General features: G+C 45.7%; 1 protein-coding gene across 1 annotated transcript in view; it reads left to right on the forward strand.

Moving 5' to 3' along the window:
* LOC144505513 (shootin-1-like) overlaps window positions 1–16,998 on the forward strand; it is a 141,271-nt gene that overhangs the window by 79,582 nt on the left and 44,691 nt on the right. The window contains exons 3-5 of the mRNA XM_078231636.1: window positions 4,419–4,513; window positions 5,164–5,320; window positions 6,550–6,647. Coding sequence (XP_078087762.1) covers window positions 4,419–4,513; window positions 5,164–5,320; window positions 6,550–6,647 — 350 coding nt within the window. The remainder of the gene's footprint in view (window positions 1–4,418; window positions 4,514–5,163; window positions 5,321–6,549; window positions 6,648–16,998) is intronic.

Here is a 16,998-nt window from a genome sequence, read left to right on the forward strand (position 1 = left end):
GAGCAACTATGATGATCAGACAGCTTTAGACGAGAGGGAATCTGATGATCAGCTAAGTAACAGTGAGGCATGGAATGAAGCTGTTACTTCAAAGGTTTAATTACCCAAAGTGGGCACAGGGTATCATACATACCCAAAGGGTCAAGTGAGTGGAGGGATGCCACTATAATCGGAAGAGCAGGAAAACCCTCAGGAAAATATAAACACTGGATTAATGTCCAAGAGCAAGGGCAAAAAGCGAAAGCTTTGGGAAAGATTGGGAAACTAGGGTGACAGGATGGAAGCCGAAAAAGCAAGATTTACGTTCTGAGGATGAGTCAATGAGCACTTGTGAATCCATGAACACAGGAAAAAGTCACGAATCTGTGACTGAAGTTGTGTTAACATGGAACAGAGGTCTGAGAGTAGCAGCCCTTACAGGGACAGACATGGCAGTAGAGGCCGGAGTTTAATGAGGAAGGCTAGGAATCAAACCGATGACGGTAATAGGAGTAGAAGTCCCCATGATAGGGAAGTGTTGGTGGTTGCCAATAAAATGAAGTTTATTGAATTAAGAGAGGCCAAACAAAGAGAATTGGACAGTTGGAAAGATTTTGGGGTGTACACCGAGGTACCAGTTGAAGGGCAGCCTGCTCTGTCCCAATGGTGGGTTTCCACAGAGGAAGTTTTTGCAAGATGGGACTTATAAAGCAAAATCCGGATTAGTAGCCAGTGGGTATGAAGAACACTTGGAGCGGAGAGACATTAGGGTTGTTTCACTCACAGTGGGGAAAGTAAGACTGAAATTCTTTTCGCTGTCCTAGCATCTAATAATTGGGAATGAAATTCGATAGATATCAAAACAGCATTTCTGCAGGGCGAAACATTTCAGAGAAATTTAGTTTGAAGCTACCCAAAGAAGCAGGTAATACACAGGGACAGTGGTGGAAACTCAACAAATGTGTATACGGATTGAGTGGTGCATCAAGGGTTTGGTATTTTTCTGTACGATCTGTATTGCTGAAGGCTGGCTGTGTCCAGTTAAAAGCAGATCTTGCAATGTTCTATTGGAAGTCTAAAGGAAAATTGGCTAGAGTTTGAAGAGAGGGTAATTATTAATAGCTAAAAACAGAATTTAAAGTAGGGAGTCAAGCAGCCGGTGCTTTTCGATATCTCGGTCTTGATATCCGACAAACCAAATCTGGGATAACGATGAATCAACAGGGCTACCTAGACAGCAGTGACCCTATTCCCATAACCAGAGAGAGGTTGATGGAAAACGAGAAACAGAACCGTTGAGGAGTATGATAGGACAGTTCAATTGGCTATGCACACGGACAAGACCAGATGGGAGCTACAATGTCTTAAAGCTCAGTAATATGCTGAAGTGTGCTTCAGTCAGAGACCTTACAGGCAAATAAAACTTTAAAAAAGCTAAAATTAAAGGAGTGTGTAATTAAATTCCCAGCACTGGGAGAACTGGAAGACATGAAGTTAGTTGTGTTTAGTGATGCTTCACATGCTAATCTACCAGATGGATATTCGAGCTGTGCCAGATTCATAATATTCTTGGTAAGTAAGGAAGGAAAACGTTGCCCCTTGGTCTGAGAAGCAAAGAAAATATTAAGGGTAGTCAAAAGTACATTGGCGGCTGAAATCCTAGCATTAGTGAAGGTGATAGAGACGGGGATATATCTGTTTGACAGTATAACAGTTATTTCTCATGGCAATGTCGAGAAAGAAGGTACCAATTGAGTGTTGTGTGGATAATTGATCTTTATGTGGACAATGTTCACTCGACAAAAAGTGTAACAGATAAACAACTGAGAATTGTTTTGGCCAGCATTTAACAAATGCCGGAAAACAAGGAGGTTTCAAAGCTCAACTGGATTGGTGCAATTCTACGGTTATCCAACACCTTTACCAAAAGGGATGCAGGTACTGGAAAGTTGTTAAGAATACTGGAGGATGGTTACCTTAATTTGGGGAAAAAAAAGATAAAAGGGGAATCTGTTATAATGTAACCAATGGTAAGATGCTGTGAGGGTCAGCTGACCTGGTAGACAATGTAACCAATGGCAAAATGATATGGTGGTCAGCTGACCCAGTATAAATAGGAAGCAGATGGGAATTGTGGGGAAGCCTGTATGGCCCCAGGTGTTGGAGTAATTAAGTTTCTTTATTAAACCTTTTTCTTTGATTTACTTTCTGAAGTTAGTTCTTTTATTACATGCAACTGAATTACCCCTACTGCCGGATGAACAATAACCTTCCCCTTTCTACAAAAGATAGCCGTGGGGTTAGTGGGTGAGGTGGAGGGCTGTTATAGGCTGCAAAGAGACATTGATAGGATGCAGAACTGGGCTGCTTCAATTCAACTTCAATATCTTTCCCAATAATAAAATTCCACAACAATATAATAAACAAAGAGTTATTTTAAAATTTGACACAGTAAACACTGACCAGCATTAGAGCTTTCTTCATTATAATGATCTGTGGTCACTTCTCTCTTTCTCTATCTCAACCTTTCCCTCACAAATTTGTCATTCTGTTTCTTTCCCTTACCAATTTCCCTTTGACTTTTCTCATTTTACCGGAATAGAACATAGAACAGTACAGCACAGTACAGGCCCTTTGGCCCTCAATGTTATGTCAAGATCAAGCTATCCCACTCCCTATCACTCTGGTGTGCTCCATGTGCCTATCCAATAACCACTTGAAAGTTCCTAAAGTGTCCGACTCCACTATCAAAACAGGCAGTCCATTTCACACCCCAACCACTCTCTGAGTAAAGAACCTACCTCAGACATCCCTCCTATATCTTCCACCATGAACCTTATAGTTATGCCCCCTAGTAACAGCTACATCCACCCGAGGAAATAGTCTCTGAACGTCCACTCTATCTATCCCTCTCATCATCTTATAAACCTCTATTAAGTCACCTCTCAACCTCCTCTGCTCTAAAGAGAAAAGCCCTAGCTCCCTCAACCTTTCCTCATAAGACCTACCCTCCAAAACAGGCAGCATCCTGGTAAATCTCCTTTGCACCCTCTCCAATGCTTCCACATCCTTCTTATAGTGAGGTGACCAGAACTGCACATAATATTCCAAATGTGGTCTCACCAAGGTCCTGTACAGTTGCAGCATAACCCCACGGCTCTTAAACTCAAACCCCCTGTTACTAAACGCTAACACACTATAGGCCTTCTTCACGGCTCTATCCACCTGAGCGGCAACTTTCAGAGATCTGTGGATATGAACCCCAAGATCTCTCTGTTCCTCCACATTCCTCAGAACCCTGCCGTTGACCCTGTAATCTGCATTCAAATTTGTCCTACCAAAATGAATCACCTCACACTTATCAGGGTTAAACTCCATCTGCCATTTTTCAGCCCAGTTCCGCATCCTATCAATGTCTCTTTGCAGCCTACAACAGCCCTCCACCTCACCCACTACTCCACCAATCTTGGTGTCATCAGCAAATTTACTGATCCACCCTTCAGCCCCCTCCTCCAAATCATTTATAAAAATCACAAAAAGCAGAGGACCCAGCACTGATCCCTTGATGCTTTGAGTGGTAAGGAGAGGTTGGATAGACTGGGACTTTTTCCCCTGCAGCATAGGATGCTTGGGGGTGATCTTATAGAGGTCTATAAAATAATGAGGGGCATAGATAAGGTAGATTGTCAACATCTTTTCCCATAGGTAGGGGAGTCTAAAACTAGAGGGCATAGGTTTAAGGTGGGAAGGGAGAGATATAAAAGGGTCCAGGGGGCATTCTTTTCACGCAGAGGGTGGTGAGTGTCTGGAACAAGCTGCCAGAGGTGGTAGAGGCGGGTACAATTTTGTCTTTTAAAAAGCATTTAGACAGTTACATGGGTAAGATGGGTATAGAGGGATATGGGCCAAATGTGGGCAATTGGAACTAGCTTAGTGGTTTAAAAAAAAAGGACGGCATGGACAAGTTGGGCCGAAAAGTCTGCTTCCATGCTGTAAACCTCTATGATTTTATGATTCTATCTTCATGACTTTGAATCTCTTTCTCACCTGTTTTCATATCTGTGACATTTTGACTCTTGCTTTTGTTTTCTCTTCCCTGTCTTCCTCTGATTTCTATCTCTCCCTATTTACCTCACCAACCAAACAGAAAAATAAGTTAGTTATGGAAATGAAAGATTCTCATATCAGTCCCAATAATTGATTGTATTTCTGCACCATGTGAGAGCAGTTCTGCAGGACACGTACCATTGCCTGGATAATACACTGTGATGGAGAACAAGCACATCAGTGTATTTCAGAGATAGGTGACATCAGGACTGATGCCAGTCACTGTTACTAATGGACAGTGGACAGCATAAGGTAGACTCCAGTCAAGATTTCACTAAGAAGAGATGGAGTGCATGTATGATTTTGATGAGTTGATCTTTCCTTTCTCCCAGTTTCACAGATGGTTATCGAAGAAGTGAATGCTTTGCACACGCAGCTGGAGATTGAGAAATCTTGTCGGGAGAATGCGGAAGTCTTAGCCACCAAGGTAACAATGCCTCTCAGAATGCCTGGTGCTTCTGTGGGGGCCTGGTAGCACAATGCAGACAATATTCACTCAACTCCAATTATGATCAAGAGTCCCAACTAGGGCTAACTGGCTCTCAGATCCTCCAGGCACATCGGGATGAGTTGGACTGTTCTCCTGATAACCAGGAAACGAGAACTGGGCCATAATGTACCATTCAAATGAACATGAATGTACACCATTGAAATGGTGTCAGTGTCCACATTCCGCACCACCAGTCGGGATCATTGAGGTGAATTATACACTCTTACTCAGACATTAACCCTTTTCTCTTCAACGAGGAAGATAGTGCTACTGAAAAAGACACTGTTAACGACAGCAAATTTCAGATTCACTAGAATGTCACTGAATTTACCATACAAGGTTTGAACAGTCTTTGTGCACTGTTAGCTGGACATGGGTAGAAAATTGGCATTAAATGCCATTTATTTATCAATTTCACATTCACAGTCTATGACGACAGGGAGTATGGGGAACTATTTTTAGTGATTCATTGAAGTATACGAATAGTGGGGTATAAGGTGAAATCTTGCTTCTTTGACTGGGGGTGCTTTGTCTTGTCAGAACTTTCATACAAAGATTGGCTGAATCTCCTTTACTTCTCGTCACAGCTCAGTCATGAAAACAAGAAGCTGAAGTACCTCAGTCTAACATCCCGGGTTTGTCTTGATGACTTGCTTCCCAGTATTTCGGATTGTGGAGCTGCAGATGAGGAGCCACAGGACACCAGCCCTGACCCCTGCATTCAATATCAGCAGCAGGTCAAAGGTGAACATTTAATGGCTTGCATAAGTGAACTCTGACCCTGAACCTGCATGCCTCAATTACTGGTGCCCACAGTGTCAGAATCTGCAACATCATTATAGTCATCACACAGTGTATTGCAAAGTAGGGATAAAGGTACACTTAACTAGTCGGCACAGTGGCACAGTGATAAGCACTGCTGCCTCACAGGGACCTGGGTTCAATTCCAGCCTTGGGTGACTGTGTGGAGTTTGCACATTCTTCCCGTGTCTGCGTGGGTTTTCTCCGGGTGCTCATGTTTCTTCCCACAGTCCAAACATGTGCAGGTTAGGTGGATTAGCCATGCCAAATTCCCCTTTCATGTCCAAAGATGTGTAAATTAGAGATTAGCTATGGTAAATGCACAATGTTACAGGGATATGGCTGGTTGCGTGGGTAGGAACCGGACAAAATGCTCTTTTGGAGAGTCGGTGTATACTCAGTGGTCAAATGGCCGCCTTCTGCACAGCAGGGATTCAATGTTTAATTTGACCACAGGAGGAAACTTTCAACCTGGCAGAATAAGAACTAACAGCATTAGTTATTGTATCATCCATGTTGGAATCCAGTGTCAATTATCTTGTAACACAATGCAGCAAGGAAAATCAGGTTCCATTTTCTAGTAATCTTATAGCGGACACATTACAGGATGAGGTGTTAGTGTCATAAATGAAAGCTTTAAAATGAGGACAAGGTGTGTAACAAAGATAGTATTACAACTGAGAGCCTCAATGTCTCCCTTGCACAGCCCGCTCCATACTATAAGGTTCACAATATTCTTTGTTCCACAGCATAAATGGAAAGGGACCCCAAAAGCTAATGGTGGAGTTACGTCCTGACTGTTTTTTCTATTTGTTCAGAAAGATGGGCGTCACTGTCCTGTCTAGACCAGCATTTATTGTCCATCCCTAATTGCCCTTGAGAAAGTTGCGGTGAGCTTTCTTCTTGAACCGTTGCAGTTCATGTGGTGTATGTACACCCACAGTGCTGTTAGGGAGGGTGTTTCATGACTTTGTTGAAGAACATTAACAATCCATGGTGCTTGCAGTCGAGTCTTTTCCTGACCCAAGCAAGATCTTTTGGGTCTTGGTTTTCAAGGTTGCTGAATAAACCAGGGGGGGGTCTTGTGATGAGTTCGCAGTGAGTGGGTGGGTGACGTTTGGCTGAAAGGGAAGTTTGCTTGTTTTTGCAGCTTAATCCCTATGTGTCCACAGATCTGCAGGAGACAGTAACACAGCTGTTGGAGGAAAAGAAACAGTTTGCTGGCCAAGTGCAAGAATTACAGAGCAACATTGAGGAATTAACCACCAGAGTAAGTGTCTGTTCTATTTGCCCGACAGTGAGAGGGCTCTACAACCACAAAAAAACATAGTGAAATTTCTCCCATTGTGCATGGAAGATTATCACATCCCAGGGTTATGAAAAACCAACTAATGAAAGAACTAAGGTTAGCAGGGTTGGATAATTGAATGACTTGAAGTTTTCAAACTATGAGTTGTGTGGGTATTAATGAGGTGTCAACTGGCCTCCGAGCTGCCAGTGTTCTGCTGAGCTCTGCACCATGTTCTACATGTTTAGAGTACTAATAATGGATCTTGTAAGAATGCTGTGAACAGTGATCACTGTCAGGAATATCAATCAGATAGATCTATAATCCCTTCGCAGCAACTCATTATCAAAGGACTGGCTGGAGATTTATTATCTATCTTCAAACATTGCTTTCATAGCACGTTTATGATAATGTGGTTAGCAGCATCTGAAAATGAAACTTGAAAGAATGCTCGAGACAGATGCTAATAACTAGCAGAATTGAAAAACTTCAATGCATCTCACACACTCAACATCAGCCAGGGTTCTATCTAATAACAAAATGAAATTACTTTCAAATGTCCAAAATTAGCAGAAGGTTCGCAAAGGTAATTTATGTTTAGAAGTAAAAACAGAAAATGTTGGATAAAATCAGCGAGTCCAGCAGCATCTGTGGAGAGAAACAGAGGTAACATGTGGAATTCTCTCCTTCCTCCCCAGCGGCATGTTTCTCGGCAACAGGGGGCAGCTTGCTGTTGGCCAGTGGTGGGATCTTCTGATCCCACAGTCAATGGGGGTTTCCCATTGAATCCATCCCCACCCCATCCCCCAACTGGGAAACCTAAGGTGGGGATGTGCTGTCGGTGGGACCTGGAGATCTTGCTGGTATGAAGAGCCAGAAGATCTCATCCAACGTTTCAATCTAAGTTACCCTTCTACATAAGAAGGATCAGTTAAACGTGAAACATTAACTCGGTTTCTCTCTCCAGAGATACTGCTTTTCCTGTTCAAATTTCAGATTTTCAGCATCGCAGTAAAGATGCGAGTAATGATGGTAAGCAATGGTTGAGATTCAGTGGCACATTCATCAATAAATATGCTCGTGAAAGATCAGTCTTGCTGAATTTATGTTAACCTGATAATCCAGCAAACCAATCTTCAGCTAATGGAAGCGGATATTGAACAGTACAGAACATTGGATTTATGGTTGTTTTGAAATCACCACAAATACAAACTGAACTATTTGGTTTCATGATAGGTACTATGAGAAGTAGCCCAGTCACTTGTTGTAACTGGTTCTAACACACCAGCATTAACAAGTCGTATTAATTCTTCTTTGACCTTGGGACGATTGCATAGTCTCCTGCTCTGAGACTTTTAGTTGACAATTAGGTTTTATCTTGAGTTTCACTTGAACTCCCTTCGTTGAGCCAAGTCTCTCTTTGAATACACTCTTGTGCTTATCCAGAGGGTGCTCTAGGTCAGTTTTGACATCAACCAATCTGTTGACAACACTCCAGTTAAGCTTTATCTTCTCCAATCATGATCTCCCAAATAGAGCTGGAAAATTACCGTAAAGCACATAGAGAGGCAGTTCTACTGTTTGTCCACTCAACTCAACAATTACCATAATATAACCTTTTAATGGCACAGCACCAGTATCACTCTCCATCCTAATAGATTGTCCATTTAACTTTGGAATCACCCAGAATCTGAGATTCACTCTATGGATAAGATGTTCAGTTGACGCTCTTCATAATATTTCTGGATATTCTCTTCTTCACAGTCATTATTCTTTTCTTCCATGGTGTAAATTATTTTTGTAGAATACAGTTTGTTCTTCTTCTTGAATGTACACAGATTGTTCTTCTGAATATTTTTCTCAGTGGAAGTTGGTCTTGTGCAACAAGTTTTTACAATGTGACCCATTTTGGCACAATTCTTGTGTTGACTACCCTTGCTCCAGCATTTACTTGCTGAATGGCCCATTTTGGCACATCTATGACATGCTTGTTGCTGTTTGACTTCTTATGGGCAGCTCCCAATTTGTCTTCATTCTTGCGTGAAATTGTGAAGTAACTTTAGCAGCCAGTTCAATCAACACTGCGATTTCTACTGCTGTCTTTAAAATCAAAGCGCATTCAGTAAGCAATCTTCTTTGGACAGCCTCATTTTGGAGACCACAAACTAGACGATCTTGAAGAGTATCTTCTAAGGGCTCACGAAACTCAAAATGTTGTGCCAGCCTTTTTAAGGTTGTCACAAATTGAGCAATGCTTTTGCCTTCCATTGATTCCTTTGGTGGAAACTGAACTGAAGGTTTTAATTCCTATTATACTGAGAAAAGCGAGTACGAGCAACTTGTGTGCAATTTTATTTCCTTGTACAAAATGCCGGAAATGCTTGGCATAGGAACTCCAGGATTCGTCTTCTTAATTGAAAGGGCCTATGGATCCTAATTGACCTGCCATTTTTCTTGCAGGCACTAGTGACTTGAGACTGCTCAGAATATCTTTTTTTTTTACTGTCTTCCCAGTATCTTACCCATGTAACTCTCTAAATGCTTTTTAAAAGTCACAATTGTACCCACTTCTACTACTACCTTTGGCAGCTTGTTCCAGACTCACCTTCTGAGTGAAAAAAATGCCCTTCTGGATCCTTTTGTATCTCTCCCCTCTCACCTTAAATCTATGCCCTCTAGTTTTAGACTCCCCTGCCTTTGGGAAAAGATGCTAACTATCTACCTTATCTATGCCCCTCACCTCTATAAGATCCCCCTAAGCCTCCTGTGCTCCAGGAAAAAAAATCCCAGTCTATCCAGCCTCTCCTTATAACTCAAACCATCAAGTCCCAGTAGCATCCTAGTAAATCTTTTCTGCACTCTTTCTTGTTTAATAATATCCTTTCTATAATAGGGTGACCAGAATTGTACACAGTATTCCAAGTGTGGTCTTACCAATGTCTTGTACAACTTCAACAAGATGACCCAACTCCTGTATTCAATGTTCTGACCAATGAAACCAAGCATGCCGAATGCCTTTCTTCACCATCCTGTCCACCCGTGACTCCACTTTCAAGAAGCTGGTTTGATCTACCAAAATCATCACCTCACATTTATCTAAATTAAACTCCATCTGCCATTCGATTCGTATCTGCCAGATACAATAGTGGCTTTTAAGGGGTGTTTGGACAAATACATGAATAGGATGGGAATGGAGGGATATGGTCCCCGGAAGGGTAGGAGGTTTTAGTTAAGTCGGGCAGTGTGGTGAACCATCGTTGGTTCCCACTGGATAGTACTGGGCCAGGGCTGGCCAGCATTATAGGAATGTATATAGGTTACTGTGGGATTGTACTAATGTTGTTGTTGGGCTAGGGTGGGATTGATACACCTGTGGTTGCTACTGTTGTGGCACATCCCAGTCGGGCTCTGCCTCTTGGGAGAGGTATAAGACCCCCTGCTCGGACGGGACCCCTTCAGTCTGGGATAGTGTGTTAAAGTTCTGATAGTTCCATTGTTAGTTAATAAAAGCCTTCTTTTACCGAAGCTTTGAGCCTCGTGTCCAATTGATGCGCATCAATTTTATTAACTAAAATTAAACTCTCGACGGAAGAAAAAAAAGAAAGGAGAGTATGGAGCAAATCCTCAAGCCAGAACGGCTGACGCTAGATCCACGTGCGGTGGGCGCTTCTAACACCTTCGACCACTGGCTGAAGTGTTTTGAAGATTACCTAGCAGCCTCCGCAGCGGTCACCACAGATGATGACAGACTCCGGGTCCTCCATGCGAGGGTAAGCGACACAGTCTACCTCGTGATCCGTGCGGCCACCACTTACCCGAGGGCCCTCGAGCTTCTAAAAAAGCGCTATACGAAACCTCCTAACGAGATCCACACTCGTTACCTCCTCGCTACACGACGTCGGCAGTCGGGCGAAACCATGGAGGACTACGCCAATGAGCTCTTACAGCTAGCCAGGGGCTGTGACTGCAAAGCTGTGTCGGCTGAGCAGAGCATGTACGACCTCGCCCGAGATGCGTTTGTGGCCGGGGTCGGGTCTTCATACATCCATCTCAAGCTGCTAGAAAAGGGTAATCTCAACCTGACCCAAGCCATGGAATTAGCTGAAATGCTCGAGGCGGCTTTGAAGAGCTTAGTCCTGTATCCAGAGGACCACGTGGAGACAACGTAGCAGGAGCAGTCGCAAATCCCTCCTCGCCCCTCGGGCTTGAAGTGCAGTGTTATGGCGTGCTCCCATGTGGGCCAGACGACGGCTGCAGCCCCATGCGGCCCGCGGTGCTACTTCTGCGGAGGAGCCAAACATACCCAACAAAAGTGTCCCGCTAAAGCGGTAGTCTGTACCGCATGCGGTAAAAAGGGGCATTATGCGAAGGTGTGCAGATCGAAGCCCAGGAACGGCAGTGCGGCCTCTGACCCTTCGGAACGGGGATCATCACCATCGTCGTCGAAGTACTCACGGGGTTCGTCCACGTGCGAGTCCAGGACGACGCCATTGCGGTCGATGGAGTCGGAGGAGGATGACCACCAGGGGTCGCTAAGTTTGGCGCCCTCACCCATGTGCGATTCATGGGGGCGGCCATTTTGGTCGACGATGACCATGAGCGACCAGCAGGGGTCCTCAGCATCGACCTCAGCTGCCTGCAGTGACGTTCACGGACCAACGGTGGCGTCGATCACCCTGGACCAGGCTAAGCCTCACAGGCTTGATTGTTCGATGATGGATATCCAGGTAAACAATCATGCGATTTATTGTCTGTTTGACAGCGGGAGCACTGAGAGTTTTATCCACCCTGACACTGTGAAGAGGTGTGGACTCCAGATTCAACCTGCCAAACAGACAATCTCTATGGCATCAAGGTCCCGGTCTGTCGCTGTTCTAGGACGTTGTGTGGTAATTTTGAAAGTACAGGGCACAATTTACGAGCGTTTCAGGCTCCTTGTGTTGCTGTATCTTTGCGCAACAATTCTCCTCGGACTAAACTTTATGGTCCACATGAAGAGCGTGATCCTACAGTATGGTGGGCCACTCCCTTCGCTGACAGTGGGAGAACAGCTGCAGTCTCCAAATTGTCCAAAGCGCCCCGCCTGCAATCTTTCTACGTTAAAGATCACCACACGCTCTTTATTTCAGAATCTGGTACCAGGCTGCAAGCCCATCGCTACTAAAAGTAGGCGTTACAGCACTGAGGATCGGATCTTCATCAGATCTGAGGTTCAGCGACTCCTCAAAGAAGGGATCATACAGCCCAGTGTTAGTCTGTGGAGAGCACAGGTTGTGGTGGTCAAGAGCGGGAACAAACCCCGGATGGTCATTGATTACAGTCAGACCATTAACCGATATACGCAGCTGGATGCGTATCCTCTCCCGCACATATCTGATATGGTCAATCAGATTGCGCAGTACCGGGTGTTCTCCACCATAGACCTTAAGTCCGCCTACCACCAACTCCCCATTCGCCCAGAGGACCGACAATACACGGCCTTTGAGGCGGATGGTCGTCTGTATCATTTCCTTAGGGTTCCATTTGGTGTCACCAATGGGGTCTCGGTCTTCCAGCGTGCTATGGACCGAATGGTGGACCAGAACAGGCTGTGGGCTACCTTCCCGTACCTGGATAATGTCACCATCTGCGGCCGTGACCAGCAGGACCATGACACAAATCTCCAGAACTTCTTACGCACTGCATCTCGCCTGAATTTGACCTACAACAGGGAGAAGTGTGTATTCCGTACGCGCCGGTTAGCCATCCTGGGATACGTGGTGGAAAACGGGGTCATTGGCCCTGATCCAGACCGTATGCGCCCCCTTGCTGAACTTCCCTTGCCCGCTAGCGCAAAAGCACTGAGAAGATGCCTAGGCTTCTTCTCCTATTATGCGCAGTGGGTCCCCAACTACGCGGACAAAGCCCGTCCGCTTATTAAGTCCACAACTTTTCCACTCACACCAGAGACCCAATTGGCCTTCAAGGAATTGAAACACGACATCGCGAAAGCCACGATGCACGCGGTGGACGAATCCATCCCTTTTCAGGTGGAAAGCGATGCATCTGATTTCGCCCTGGCCGCCACATTTAACCAGGCAGGCAGGCCCGTCGCGTTTTTTTCCCGCACCCTCCAAGGCCCCGAAATTCGGCATTCAGCAGTGGAAAAGGAGGCCCAGGCCATTGTGGAGGCCGTTAGACACTGGCGCCATTACCTGGCGGGAAAACGGTTCACCCTGATCACGGACCAGCGGTCCGTGGCGTTCATGTTCAACAACTCGCAGAGGGGCAAGATCAAGAATGACAAGATCTTGCGGTGGAGAATTGAACTCTCCACCTATAACTACGATATCATGTATCGTCCAGGGAAACTCAATGAGCCCTCGGATGCCCTCTCGCGCGGAACATGCACTAGTACTCAGGAGGATCGCTTGAACGCCCTCCATAATGACCTGTGCCATCCTGGGGTCACTCGGCTCTACCACTTTGTCAAAGCCCGCAACCTGCCTTACTCGGTGGAGGACGTCAGGTCGGTGACAAGGAGCTGTCGGATTTGCGCGGAATGCAAACCGCACTTTTACCGACCAGACCGGGCACATTTGGTCAAGGCCACTCGCCCCTTCGAGAGGCTGAGTGTTGATTTTAAGGGCCCCCTTCCCTCAACAGATCGGAACGTGTACTTTCTCAACATCATCGATGAGTACTCCCGGTTCCCGTTTGTTGTCCCCTGCGCGGACACATCGGCTGTCACGGTGATCAAGGCATTCCGTGATCTTTTTACCCTGTTCGGGTACCCCAGCTATATCCATAGCGACAGGGGCTCGTCGTTCATGAGCAATAACCTGAGGCAATTCCTGCTCTCATACGGGATTGCCTCTAGTAGGACCACGAGTTACAACCCTAGGGGTAATGGACAGGTGGAGCGAGAGAATGCTACAGTCTGGAAGGCTGTCCTATTGGCGTTGAGGTCCAAAGGCCTTCCAGTCTCCCGTTGGCAGGAGGTCCTCCCTGATGCGCTTCACTCTGTTCGCTCCCTCCTGTGTACGGCAACCAATGCTACTCCCCACGAGAGGATGTTCTCATTCCCTCGGAAGTCTTCCTCGGGGATATCTTTACCAGCCTGGTTGCCGTACCCAGGACCCGTCCTCCTGCGGCGACATGTAAGGGCCCGCAAGTCCGACCCCTTGGTCGAACAGGTCCACCTCCTCCACGCCACCCCTCAGTATGCCAATGTGGCATATCCTGACGGGCGAGAGGACACAGTCTCGATCCGAGACCTGGCGCCCGCAGGGGACGTAGCAACTCCTGTCGCTCCCATACCCTCAGTGACGAATCCCTTATCCCTTATTTCTCCCCCGGACGTAGCGCGGACAGCATCGGGACCAGTGCTTAACAGTTTTACTCCAATGCACAGCTTGCCTGAGCCCCGAAGATCGTCGCCACCGCAGAATGTATTGGGATCCCCTGCACTACCGTTTCATCAGGGTCAACCGGCCTGTGAGTCCGTGGGAGAACAGCTGGACGCCGTTTTGGGGAGAACGCCACCGCAAGTGCCTACTCCGGTGTCACCGCCGGTATTGAGGAGGTCACAACGACGGTGCGGTCCTCCAGACTGTCTGAACTTATAATCTGTTGACATTTTAGTCTGTTTTCGTACCCCGCCGGCCTTTGTTCTCAAAGGAGGGGTGAATGTGGTGAACCATCGTTGGTTCCCACTGGATAGTACTGGGCCAGGGCTGGCCAGCACTATAGGAATGTATATAGGTTACTGTGGGATTGTACTAATGTTGTTGTTGGGCTAGGGTGGGATTGAAACACCTGTGGTTGCTACTGTTGTGGCACATCCCAGTCGGGCTCCGCCTCTTGGGAGAGGTATAAGACCCCCTGCTCGGATGGGACCCCTTCAGTCTGGGATAGTGTATTAAAGTTCTGATAGTTCCATTGTTAGTTAATAAAAGCCTTCTTTTACCGAAGCTTTGAGCCTCGTGTCCAATTGATGCGCATCAGGCAGCATGGTTGATGCAGGCTTGGAGGCTGAAGGACCTGTTCCTGTGCTGTAATTTTCTTAGTTTGTACTCCCCTTTATGCCCCGGAGACCGTTGACTTTGTTTTTTGTTTCAAACCACCCCAGCCGTACAGCAAGCATTCCTCCTTTTACATATGCCAGATACTGCCTGGAATGTCACCCTTCACCCCTCTCTTTTAAAACAACACAGGGAGCTTTTTTAAAAAAACTTGTCTTCCTGCACTGGCGCTTCAATCTTCAATCCTGTTGTTGCTTCTCCCCAGCCTTCTAATATTCAAAGTGTGAGGACCCACAATGTTTTTCTTCTACTTAGGATCTTTTCTTGGTGTTTTTGATGAAACAATATCCTGACTCATTGCCAATTTTCTTTTGGTAATGGTCTAACTACGTTAGAGGTTGTGGGTTTTAACAAAAAGATAAGAATGTGGTTTGCACACATAGCTTCAAAATAATAACAGATTTATTCTAGGAGTTTTCTTGTACAGAGGACAAACTGACAGTAAAACAGCAGCCTCTGCAACAACCTAATGATATAGCCATGAAATCATGTCACTGGCTCTTAAAGCAACCATGCAACCATTTAAATACACAACAAAACTTGAGGCCATTCAAACCCCTGCTGCCCGCATCCTAACTCGCATCAAATCCAGTTCACCATCATTCCAATTTTAATTGTCATGCTTATTTTCAAATCCCTCCATGGTCTTGCTCATCCCTCTCTCTGTCATCTCTTTCAATCTTTCAACCCCACATGGTACTTCTGCTCCTCCAATTATGTTCTCTTGAGCATTCCTGATTTAAATTGTTTCACCACTGGTGCCCATGCCTTCATCCAGCATTTCACAGCACCTTCTGCCGGGTGGAACATTATGGTCCTGCCAAACTGAACAGAGACTTAAATGGCCCACCACATTCGCCTGGGAAAGACACATCGCAGCGGGGCTGTAAAATCCTGGTCCTGGAAATCCCTCCTCGCATCTTTCCACCTCCTTACCTCACTTTCTTCTTTTAAGATGCTCTATAAAACCTAAGGCTGGGATTTACATCCCATCCCACCCCACAGTGAGCCATGGAAAGCACCATCCCCTTCGGTGGGATGGGAAAATAGTGCAATTGGAGGGCTGGAAAATCCTGACCTAAGTCTTTGATTAGGCTTTTGGCCATCTGTGTAGGCCTTTTGGATGTTGGATTTTGCTTTCGAACAGTCCTGTGAAGAGCCTTGGATATCTTATTATATTCAAGGCGCTGTACAATGCAACTTATTGGTGTAAAGTCCAATTCAGAGTATAGTTGATGCATTTGGAGCTTCAACAACATAAGTGGGGCGGCACGGTAGCACAGTGGTTAGCACTGCTGCTTCACAGCTCCAGGGACCTGGGTTCGATTCCCGGCTTGGGTCACTGTCTGTGTGGAGTTTGCACATTCTCCTCGTGTCTGTGTGGGTTTTCTCCGGGTGCTCCAGTTTCCTCCCACAGTCCAAAGGTGTGCGGGTTAGGTTGATTGGCCATGATAAAATTGCCCCTTAGTTTCCTGAGATGTGTAGGTTAGAGGGATTAGTGGATAAAATATGTAGGGATATGGGGGTAGGGCCTGGGTGGGATTGTGGTCGGTGCAGACTCGATGGGCCGAATGGCCTCTTTCTGCACTGTAGGATTCTATTCTATTCTATTCTAAGTCCTTGATCTCTGAAAGCCCATTCTACCAAGTCAGTGTAGTGCAGTTGGATGTCTCGCTGCCCTCTGGTCATTTGTATGTCTCTGGGGGTGTCAGCATGATAATTCTCTGTCTGCCAATGCGGTATCCATTTCCCAGTGGATGCTCAGCACCTTCCAGGTGAGACTAATCTTATCTTCTCAAGTTCAGAAACATAACTCTCTGAAGCTGTGAACCTCCACTCCCTCTGACTGTCTTGGGTCTTCTATATGAAAACTGGGTAGCATGGAGAAGGCAGTAAAGATGATGGACTTACCCATTTTATTCTTGTCATTATCTGCCAGCAAGAATACAGACCAGAAACCTTTGGGGCTTTTATAAATATGGTCTCCAATTATTACTTTTACTGTCGCCTGAGTGGGGCAGTATGGTATCTTTCTCACCAAGTCAGCCTGATTGGGAATAGGAACGAGAGCTTCGGAGAGGCCCAGTAAGGAGAGTTTTAACAAACATTGTAAGGTTCCCTGTAAGTTGGGGGAGAAATGACAATCAGGAAAGATGCATAACTGGTGAAATGTTATCATCCATTTCATAAAACAACAAAAGATTAAAATGGTTATCCCTGGTTGTTGAGACAAAATACCCTCCCATACAACTGTTTGGTGGGTAAACTTG

The sequence above is a fragment of the Mustelus asterias genome, chromosome 16 (genome assembly GCF_964213995.1).
Source record: "Mustelus asterias chromosome 16, sMusAst1.hap1.1, whole genome shotgun sequence".
In the NCBI taxonomy this organism is placed as follows: Eukaryota; Metazoa; Chordata; class Chondrichthyes; order Carcharhiniformes; family Triakidae; genus Mustelus; species Mustelus asterias.